This window comes from Lagenorhynchus albirostris, chromosome 11, assembly GCF_949774975.1.
Source record: "Lagenorhynchus albirostris chromosome 11, mLagAlb1.1, whole genome shotgun sequence".
In the NCBI taxonomy this organism is placed as follows: Eukaryota; Metazoa; Chordata; class Mammalia; order Artiodactyla; family Delphinidae; genus Lagenorhynchus; species Lagenorhynchus albirostris.
Window position 1 is genome coordinate 102,605,918 of NC_083105.1, and position 11,210 is coordinate 102,617,127.

General features: G+C 44.8%; 1 protein-coding gene across 5 annotated transcripts in view; it reads right to left on the minus strand.

Moving 5' to 3' along the window:
- The window catches only part of DCP1B (decapping mRNA 1B), a 50,496-nt gene extending 39,540 nt beyond the window's left edge, over positions 1-10,956 (minus strand). Inside the window, exons 1-3 of one of the 5 annotated variants that reach the window (XM_060164440.1) lie at positions 10,703-10,939; positions 6,800-6,840; positions 3,425-3,552 (exon numbers count right to left, since the gene is read on the minus strand). In XM_060164440.1, the coding sequence (XP_060020423.1) occupies positions 3,425-3,552; positions 6,800-6,840; positions 10,703-10,849 (316 nt within the window). In that variant the 5' untranslated portion in view covers positions 10,850-10,939. Of the gene's footprint in view, positions 1-3,424; positions 3,553-4,525; positions 4,627-6,799; positions 6,841-10,702 lie in introns of those variants that run through there. The other 4 variants (XM_060164438.1, XM_060164439.1, XM_060164437.1 and 1 more) reach the window with 4 other exon arrangements.
- Between the last annotated feature and the right edge of the window lie 254 nt (positions 10,957-11,210).

Sequence of the window (11,210 nt, forward strand, 5' to 3'; positions counted from 1 at the left end):
ACAGACAATAATACATCCAACATGTTGGCCTAGCTCTGAAATCTACCTGTCACTGCTGTCTGTAACTTATCTTAAATATTATGATCTACTCGGGAAAATACAGTTCTAAACTGTATCTCCCTATACCAAAATCTTATTTAGTTCTGAAATGGCAAATACAGCAAACAGCTGCTGGAGGGTAATAATACACAAGAAACAGTCAGATTCAGCTTTTTGTTACATTAGTTTTTATTTGATATTCTCCTTTCTAATAACGGAGATACAGTAGGTTCTCAACTTAAAAAAAAAAAAAGAAACTCGCCTTTTAACTCTGGAGTGTGCACTACAAGACTAAGCATTTCCTAAAAGGTAAAGCTTGCTCAGACCCATCACTCATGTGCTGCCACCTCCACTGCTTGGGCCTGGACCTCTGGAGATATGCTTTCTCAGTCCAAATGCTCTTTCCATCTCAGAACAGTCACAGACCTCCGTAAATTACGTAATCCCTTTAACCTCAGTTTCCTCATTTACAAAATAGGAATAATAGGATTTCTAAGGAAAAGTGATGAGAATTAAATAACCCATACAGAGCCTTGACATGGTGCCTGGGAGACAGTAAGCACTCAGTAGATGTTTGTTGGGTAAATATTTTCTAATTCAACAGGCACCTTATTTACCTATAAAGCTTACAGAGGTCAAATTCTATGACAACCAGGTTTAAACACTATAAATCCTTTACTGTAATAAAACCATACATTTTGTGTTTGGCCGAAATTCAGTTACTTATTATACATCTTTTTTTTTTTAATTAAATGAAGAAAGTTTGAGTTTTCACTTCTTTATTTTGCTCTTCTAAATCCACACAATTTTAGAAAGGGATAGTTATCTCCTCACGTACCAGTTTTTTTAACCTAGTGAATTTAAAAAACTCACCACAAACCTGTATCAGCTCTGCCTCTTGACATGTCCCAACCTGGCCTATGACATATATTGGCCAAAGTGAAATGTCAGGACTAAAACAGGGAGATCCTTGACTCGACAGATCTCGAGAGGTAGAGAGTCTTAAAGACCAGTCCTGAGTGAAGCTGGATTCATTGTTCAAAGGATGATGAATGAATCTATACATCATCAGAGAATATGCAAACCAGATGCAATTATTCCATAGAGTATCAGAATTATTTAAAAACATTTGAGAGTATCTGACACGCTGTAAGCACCTGGAGCAAAACCCTCTGGGAACCTCTGATGTCAGAGACTCTGAAGAGGCTTTTATAAATAAACAAAATCCAAATAACTATGGCTGCAAAGTCGAGATGTGCCAAATATTAAGGAGAAAAGAAGCAAAATAAACTCAGGAAGGTAAATAGATCCATTCCCTTCCACTCTTTGTTGTTCAACTGATTTCATTTGTCTTATGGAAGCTCGTTAGAAACATTTTAATACACAGCCCAAAGGCTGCCTTCAATGTGCACTCATGGTGAACGGTGGAGAGAGCAGTACAGGCTGGTGTACAAAAAGCAACGGACCTGAAATCAGAATGTGTGGGTCTGTCAGGGCTGCCACCTCCCTGAGACTCAGTTTTCTCATCTGCAAAACAGCAGGGAGAGTGTCTGTCCCTCAAAGCTGTGATGAGGAAGTGTGGGAAGATGAATGAAAACGCCTGGAACAGTGCCGTCTAGTAGAAACATACGGTGAACCACAAATGTGAGCCACAAATGGAATTTTTAACTAAAAAAATAAAAAGAAGCAGGTGAAATGAATTTTAATAATACTTTTTATTTAACTCAATATATTCAAAATATTACCATTTCAACAGGTAAATCAATAGAGGACTACTGAGATTTTTTCACATTCCTTTTTTTGTACCGAGTCTGTGAAAATCAGTGTGTCCTTTACATTCATAGCTCAGAGTGTAAAATTCAGACCAGCCACCCTAGCCCGTGGGGCGGCACTGGACAGCACAGCCTGGAACCCAGGGCGGGCTGAGCACGTTTCCTAGATCCTAGCAGCTAAACCCAGTGGGACTGAGGAAGGTTATTTTTAAAATCGACCACATTAAAGAGAGTTTGTATTTTCATATCTTTGGTACAGTACATAATATATAATATGTAATATTGTAATAAGAATTTAAAATATTATCTATACCAACTAGACTCAGGATTTATCCAAACTAAGGGCAACCAAAAGTTATTATAAGCCACTAATATTCATTCATTTTATATTTAATTTTGCGGTTATTTTGTTTATTAGGATTTGAGTTACATATTAATCTGACATAGAATCTAATAATCTCAAAAAAAGAAAATAAAACCCGACATAACAAGCACACAAAAAAACTCAAACAACTACAAGCTACACGTGATTAAACTATGCCTTCCAGCAAAGAAATAGGAACAGTAAACAAAATATTTCTCTGTATTACTAAATTTTTCATTTCATAGGACCTGCTATTAGAAAGTCAAGTTATATAGTTTTAATAGCTTTCTTATAATTTTTTTCTCGTAAAAATTTAACTGTATTTTCTAAATAGGATGACCACCTATGACGACAACTTAGTTACATGTGAATATAAGTAAATATAGCATTAAAATGATGCTATATTTACTTCAGAACAATTCAATGGGGTTGAAACATTATATATTACTTGCATTACATTGTTAAGATAACACTGAGTAGTACACAGGAGGCAAATTCTTGTATCTTGAGCTCAAAGAATGGGGTGGAAAATGCATGGTAACCATTTCTTAACTGCAAGGTCTTTTTGAAAGCCAGCACGGAGCACGTGCACACACGTTTAAGCAGCTATAGTGTGCTCTTGTGTTCTGTGTGGAGATGCCCCTGCAGTTCCTAACGTTCTCATCCACTTTTCTGCGGGCTGCCCAATAGTTCAGCACGAGTGGTCAGATGAGATGCAAGAGTGAAATGGGGACAGAATTCTGGGCAGGCGACTGCTACCTCATTTCAAACCTGACAAGGACCATTTAGTTACCTAATAGAACTTAAACTTTACCAAGTGTTATGAAATTCTTAAGGACCAAGACTCTTTGGACTTTGGTTTTCATTTACTATGTATTCAAGATGGTACTTCTGGAAGACAGGCCCTCTCCCTCAAGCATCTCATCGGATGCTCAGCTGAAGTGACACACAAGCTGAATGGCTAGTCTAGGTCCTGCAGCACCACCGAGGTGCCTTCTGCGGTCTCCTGGCCAAGGACTCGCCTCCCCCAAGCCCCGCTCAGGCTCACAGCACAAAGTGGTCCACCTGCAGGGGACGAGGTTTAAATGCTCACGTCATCACATTCACACTGTTTCCGTGTAAACTCTCCCGAGGAAGAAGCTATCCCGCACCAAGGCATGTGTTTCCCAGGCCACCCGTGCTGACCCCTAGAGTCACTGACACTAAACACAACAGTCACACACAGTCTCAAACACGCATTCAGACTCACATCTGGCATTTCTGTAGAGAAGGAAGGGGTCCTGGAGCTGGAAATCCAGGTCTTTCGTGATGGGCTCTGTCCTATTCTCCATGCTCAGCCTGTTCATGATGGTGAAGCCGTGTTTCGGAGAAGCAGACCTAAAGGTTGCCAGGGGTGGGGGGACACAGAGACACGCCGTTCAGAGCAGAGCACTTCCAGGACAGGGGCATCTGGACACGCCTTCAACCTTTCCGCCCCTTCACCGTGGGCTGCACCAATGTGCGGGACGCATACGGCACGCCAGTCATGCTGGTGCTTTGGTAAAGTCCAGCCCTACTTACTTAACTGTGTGCGTATGTACATATACACAGCTTGTTTCCCTACCTACGCTGTAAGTTCCTTTAAGGCAGAGATGGTAACTACTGATAAAACAATTACCGACAGACAGCTTGAAACAATCTTGACCGTTAATACAGAGCGTACATCACAATTATAGAAAATGTTGGTGTTGGTCTGAAATTGAAAGCTGTGTAATTTCTTAGGGAAATGATGTAACTCTGGTCAACGAACTTATGAGGAGATACAGTATAATTAAAAGTTTATACAATTTAAAGCAAAGAGCAGATATTTAGTATTCTTCAGTGTAAGGCAAACAGCTTCATAGATAAGCTACTACAAAAGTTTTTATCCATAAAACTGTGCATTTAGTAACTTTTTATTTTTAATTTCATTCAATAAACCTTCAGTGCCTAGTCTCTGTCAGGCAGGAAGAACCCAAATCATAGAGAAACTAACAACTACAAGTGCATCTGTCTACCCTTGGGGGACAGGCCAGATACCAACCCAACTGTGCAACTTCTGCTGACGAACTGGAACACACATGCTCACACACTGAAACAGAAACAGGCAGGGCCACTGCTTTAATCTGGGGCACAAGGTAACAAGCCCACAGAAATGCCGTGAGCAACAGGAAGAAAAGGGGTTTATAGCTCAGTTTTATTTCACCTCTAACCACTTGATTTACTACCTACAGCTTTCTTATGAGACTTCTAATTTTAAAACTGATGGAAGGCAATCCTTGCCTACTTATTTTACTAAGTGGTAGCGTGGTGCTGGGCATATAATGAATACCGGAGATAATCATGACGATCATTTCAACTTCAATTCTGGGGAAGAATGAAGAGTGACTTCCGAAGACCCCTGTCAGAGGGTCCTCTGGAAATCACCAGTGGGTGTAACTCTATTACAGGAAGACACCGGAGGAAACAAAGACATAATTTTAAAAATGGGGTTAGGTGTTTTTATACAGAATCAGAATTTGATTCTTCAGTGTTTCATTATCACAACAGGCTTTCACCCCTCTAATGGTACGGTTACTACACCATCTCACAATTTATAAAATACACTCAGAGGATACCAACTGCTCTAAAGCAACATCTGTTAAGTCAAAATACATCACTGGCAGTTCCATTACCTGTACCCAAAACTCCCTTGTGATTTCCATGAGCTGTCTGTCATTCTCGAAAGACCTCAACATTCTAGAATCTGGGATCAGATGGTGGGGCTGGGCGGGGGGGAGAGGGATGGGAGAGAGGGTCCTGCTCTTAAGGAGTTAGATGTGGGGAAGAGATTAAGGACTAGGGAAGGATCTGCTTCTCAGTTTAAAGGTTTGTTTAACTGACAGCTCCATGAGGAACTCAAGAGTATATTAAGAAGTACTTGAAAATACCAACCTACGTTTGGCTTTGGTACAAAACAGAAAATACTTGCATAATCTGTTACTCCTCTGCATCAACAAAAGAAGCCCCTACTAAAAATGCTCTCCCTTCCGCTCCCACCGCTGCCTCCTGCCCACCCTCCACGCCGAACCTGCCCGGGCCGCAGGGGCCTCTGTGCGCTGCTCTAGTTCTGCCTGTCTCCGTGGTGACCCTTCTCTGCATCCTGCTGACCCTGAAACCCAGCCATTAGCCCCTCAGCTTCTCTACTGATTCCAACAACCAAACTAACGATGCCGACGCCTCCACACCCTGTGCCTCCGTCCCTGCCCCGTCCCGAGTGCCTGGTGCCACCACTGGAACGCCCTGCCATCACCCCAAAACCACTATTTCAAAATGAAACTAAAACTATCCTCAAGCCAGGTTCTCAACCTCCCATCTTTCCATTCCGCCAATGCGTCTATCATCCTCTCTGTTTTCCATTTCAGAATCTCACCAGTACTGTAAAATGCCACCGCCCCCCGCGTGCAGTCCCCCAATAAGCCCTGCCCACTTCACCTCACACCCGCCCCGCACCGCCGTCTTCTCCATGCCTGCATGACGCCAGCACACCGACTTTCCCGCACGTCCTGCCATCACTCCTTTACTCCCCCACTTGCAAGCCTTCAGCGGCTCCCTACTGCTCAGAACGCAGCTTTCAGCACCTTCAGTCTGATACTCCAAGCCAGCAAAATCTCTTTACTCTCACTGCCAGCTTCTAACTCATGCCAGCCGATACACACTCTCCGCCCCAGATCACTGCCCTCGCTGTGCTGTGCCCCGGGCCCCGCCTCCGCCTCCGCCTCCGCCAGGCCCAGCCCCTCCCCTGCACCCGGCAGCTCTGCAGAGCCTCCCAGGGCCACACGCCCGCCCCTCACTGCTTACCACGGGCCAGCTAGCACGGGGGCAGCCCATCCACACCGTGGTTTACCCTCCAAGGTGAAAGTGCGGCTCGAACAGATGAGCGTGTGTGGGGTGGGAAGCGCTATTATATCTCTGTGACCCACCGGCGGGGATGGGCCTCAGCTACGAGATCTTACGTGGATGTTTCTGTGAATAAACAGCTTAGCTGTGAAGACAATGTACATACTACACATCTCTGCGTGCATGTGTGATATGAGCAACAGCTGATAAAAATTACCAAAAAACATGAATTTATTAAATCTATCCTGAAACATATTCCACTAGCTGTACAGTGGAGGGCTGAGAGACCTCTTTAATTTTGATCACACTTCTTCAAGGAGTGAAGAGGTGGCGTGAGCAATAACGCTCTCCTCCAAATGCTGGTTAGATAATCTAACATTCTGACCAGTGTACTTCCAGCTCCTTGCCAATCCATTATACTCAAGCACTTTGTACCATTCATTCCAATTAAAGAATAGATAGTTAACACTGCTTTTATAAGAACACAGCGACTTAAGTTCACCCATACTGAAGTTTACATCATATTCCGAAATCAGTATTCATGACACCACACAGATGCCATCACTCAGTATTCCCTTCCTTATGTCAACTAATAACTTCAAACTAATAGCTTCAAACTAAGTTCTTTCACTTCTCTGAAATAAAACTACACTTGAAGGGTGACACGACAGAGCTAAGCCATGAGTGAAAGACCATCAGTTTCTTTATGAAAGTGAAATACTCTTACCTTGTGTAAACAAATAAGGTTCCTTCCACATCAGTCTTTTCCTAAAAAATAAAAACAAAACAAACAGCAAAACATGTATATTCTGTTCACTAACAGGAAACACTCACAGAGGTCAGAGAACACAAGCATCTTAGAGAACAGGAATTCGATCAGTTCCAAGCGGGGTCAAACCTACGTAACAGAGGGGTAACTCTTAGCGAAAGGAAAAAGCAGATTTTTTGCCCATTGTGACTCCGCTGCTTAAGCAGTGGGAAGCATCCTCCTACTGTCATTTACAAACTAAACCAGAGTGCTGTCTTCCCCTCTGACCTGGGGACACGGCCAGACGCAGAAACCACCGCTCTCTGTACTTCCTTCTCCTCCTCTGTTTTCTGGTTTCCTTTTCTCTTGTCGTATCCTGTCACCTAGGAGAGCAGCAGACCTGCCGATAACTCTACTCTGACTACTACACAGAAGACAGCAATGCTGCTGTAGTTTTCAGACAAACTAATTGCCTATTTGATGTGGAATACTTAGAGTCAAGTCTGATCTTTGAAATACAATTAGACAGAAACATTACCAAGCTAGAACTCAAGAACTCTGCCTGAGAGGGACTGGGAAAGTTGTAAACTTAAAATAATAAACTATCATTTCAGTTCACTGGGAAAGGCTCTTTTCCGTCTCCCCAGGCCCTGATGAAAATGTTCAGCTTACTAAAAAAAAATTTAAGTACCCATTTGTCTGATTAACTAGCAATCAGACCATTATATCTCAGAATTTAGAATTTATCTTTGCTATTTACGTGGTTTAATTTCAGCATTCTATTTAACCTCTCAATATTTTGTTATTTATATATCCATTAGCAAAGTCATTCAAAATTTAAGTACTCTGTAGTTTTGGTGAAAAATACTCTCTTTAAGAAACAAAGGTATATTAAAATGATGATTCTGAAAAGGCACACAAAAAATTGCAAGCATGATCCTTTCCATGCTTGAGTAATTTCATCATCCTTAAACTGCATTTACTATTAAGTGACCACTTGCTACGAGGACAAAACACTTTTCTGTCTTCCAGTATTTGACCCTGGACTGTTTCATCTCAGAGATCCTAGTCAGGATGTTTCTGCAGATCAGCACACAGAAACCTAACAGCCTTCGACCTGTTTCCTTCCTTCCTTAATGAAGTAGTGATAGAAATTACCTGTTCCTTAAGGAAAACCCAGAATCAGAAATGTAAATGGCATGCTTCTCCTGAAATTATTCTCTAACTCCAAATTTGCGATTCTTAATTATTGTTCCGTGTCTCAGTTTCTCCACTGAAAAGGGATAACAAACCTACACCACGCTGATCTTTGGATTAAAAACATATTTTCCATCTAAGGCTCTATGACACCTAGATAAAAAGGTCTTTGGAAACGTAAATTCTGGTCTATTCTGGCTGAAACAGCTCAAACTCACGTATTTTCTCCGTCCCTCCACGGTTATACAGGGGTAACCAGATTTTTTTTTTCTTTCTGGGCAAAGCCCAGGTTTGGGGTTTTGGGCAACAGTTAAAGCAAGATTCGATTAGCTCCTCCTTTTTTTTTTTTTCTTTCTGGGCAAAGCCCAGGTTTAGGGCAACAGTTAAAGCAAGATTCTGTTAGCTCTTCCTTAGGTCCTGCAAGTAAAGACGACTTTTTTTTTTTAATATTTATTAATTTACGTGACTGCTCCAGGTCTTAGATGCAGCACCTGGGATCTTTTAGTTGTGGCATGGGAACTCTTCGTTGCGTCATGTGGGATCTAGTTCCCTGACCAGGATTGAACCCGGGCCCCCTGCATTAGGCGTGCAGAGTCTTAGCACTTAGACCACCAGGGAAGTTCCTAAAGAAGACTTTTATGTTAAAGTATTAGTTCACAGCTCTGGGGGATTTTAGCTTAAATTTTAAAAGTACAATTTAATGATTTAATATTACACTCATAAAAACTAACAAGTGCTAAAAAATTCAGCAGTTCAAAATTTAAAATAACGAAGTAGAATGTAAAATAATGCTAGTTTGCAAACTATTGGGACTTGGCAGACTACCTGACACTTTCAAATCAACGCAATGTACATCTGACTATTCTGTTAAAATAATCAAAAAGTAAATCTTCATTTACCCTCTAAATCTGCCTTTCTCAATCATATATGTAGCATCTGAGTCACCTAAGAAGCTTTCGACAAATATCAAACGCTTGGGCCCCATATCCTGAGATTTCTGATTTGGTGGGATGCACTTTTTAAAACTCCAAATGATCTTGACACACAGAACTTAGAAAATCACTCGCTAGAAACAAGGGGTACACTACCACTATCAGGCAGCTTCTCAAGCTCAGCACGTTTGACATCTGGGGCCAGGTTAACCTTTGTCGTGGGGGCCTGTCCCATGAGCCACAGGATGTTTAGCAGAATCCCTGGCATCTACCCTCGGGATGCCAGTAACGTGGTCCCTCTCCAAGCGACAACTAAAAATTTTCTCAAGACCCTGCCAGTGTTGCCTGGAAGCAAAATCGACTCCAGTTAAGAACTACTGCTCTAAGGGTTGAGAGGTGAAAACACCACCAGGGTTAAGACACACCGGTGTTTTGGGGGACTGGGATTTCCTGGCAATGGGAAGTAGGTCTAGTTCCAAAATTCCTACTCCAGTCCTGACATAATCGTTCTTAAGCTTCCTTAAAGCAGCTCATTTTCTGTCCCCGCTTCATTCCTTATTCCTCCTGCCGAATGCCTTAAGTTAGCCTTCATCCATATTCAGTGGAATAAGAATTCCCCTTCTTTACGTCGCACCTGCATATACTTTCTTTTCTGTTCTTAAGCATGTCCTGTACACATCTATTAGGCTTATGTTCAGAAGCTCCCGTTGTGGTGGCCTATGGAGACGCGGCATCAATCGGCTTGGCCCCAGCAACTGCCCTGCAGCTAAACTAGGTCTCTGTCTTTTTTTTCCTCGGCTACCACAGCCTTGAAGATGAGTACTTTGAAAGAATGACCTTCTAAGGGACGAACTATGCGTTGTCTGAAAGCAACAAGTCCAGGAAGCAGAAAAACATAACTCCTGTAAATAATGCATTGTGCCACTCGCGACTTCTGATGAGGCTGTAGAAGGGCGGCCTCTGTAACTGTGGTAACACGTGTCTCAGAGACCCTGTCCAACGCCCGTAGGAAACAACCGCTACTCAAAGGGAACCTCTCCTGTACCCGTTAACTTGTGAGAATTCCCCAGACTCTCGGTCGGGTGTCAAGTCAGTCCAGAAAACGACACACCCCGATCCTCTTCTCTACTACCGAATTTCCTCAGCGGAATTAGGACATCGCGCCTTTGGCGCTTTTCTACAGAGCAGTATACAGCCGCAGGTAGAATATCTGCATTTTAAAAGTTGCCGCTGAAACTTGTCCACCTCGTCGCTCAACGTCCTTGATACGAGGACCCAGGCGACACGTGCCCCCGAAAACTAGGGAGACATACAGCTAGGAAGCGGCGCGCTTCCTCCCCCAGGACCTCGCGGGCAGGTGTCCCCACGTCCCTCCATTCCTGCCTCTTTCCGGTGAATTTCCTGTTACGAACTTAGGGCAAAGCTGTTCTCTTCTCTCCCACGTTAGGACCTACTTCTTAGTGTCTTCGCTTCTGTGAGTGGTTTTCGGGTAAACTTTAATGACCGGCTGCGGAAGGTGGGGAGGCCACGTGAACTACTGGGGCTGTGTCCCGTCGGAGGGCTCTCCCAGCTGACCGCCAGGACATGCCGGAGCAGGGCGTCTGCCCCGCTCCGCGAGGCTGAGTCCTGCCCGCGCTCCGTGACTCAGTTCAACGCGGCGGGAGGTGCCCGCGGACGCCAGACCCGAGTGACCGCGGGGGGGACCTCCCGGCCCGCTCGCAGCCCCTCCCCAGCCCCGCCTGCCCGCACGCACCCACTCGTTGGCCCGGTGGCCGAAGGTGTACAGGGCCACCTGGCTGGCCACGTCCACGATGCGGCTGATGTAGGGATCGTGGCGCCGCAGGGCCGCCAGGCTCATGTCGCGCCCCTTCCCGGCTGGGTAGCCCGCCGCCGCCGCCATCTTCCCGCCGGCCCGCGGGGCGCCGCAGCCCTCTCGGCAGAGCGCAGAGCGCGCAGGCGTCACTGGTCGATGGCCGCGCCGCGCCCGCCCGCGATCGTTGCCACGGCAACCGCAAGGCGGCCCCCGCGCGGTCCTGCGAGCGTCCCGGGTACAGGACCATCGCTGGACGCCGGGAACGTCTGCTCCTCGGCGCTCCGCGGTCGGACCGGTAGTGATAAACACGCCTCGAGCGTGCGTAACTGAACAGGGAGGGAACTGCGATTTCTCGTGCGCGGACGCCGGGTGGTTCTTCAAGTGCAGTCCTCGACGCCCTGGCGGCTCCGAGACCCTTTCAGGGGGTCTAAGGGTCAGAACCGTTTCC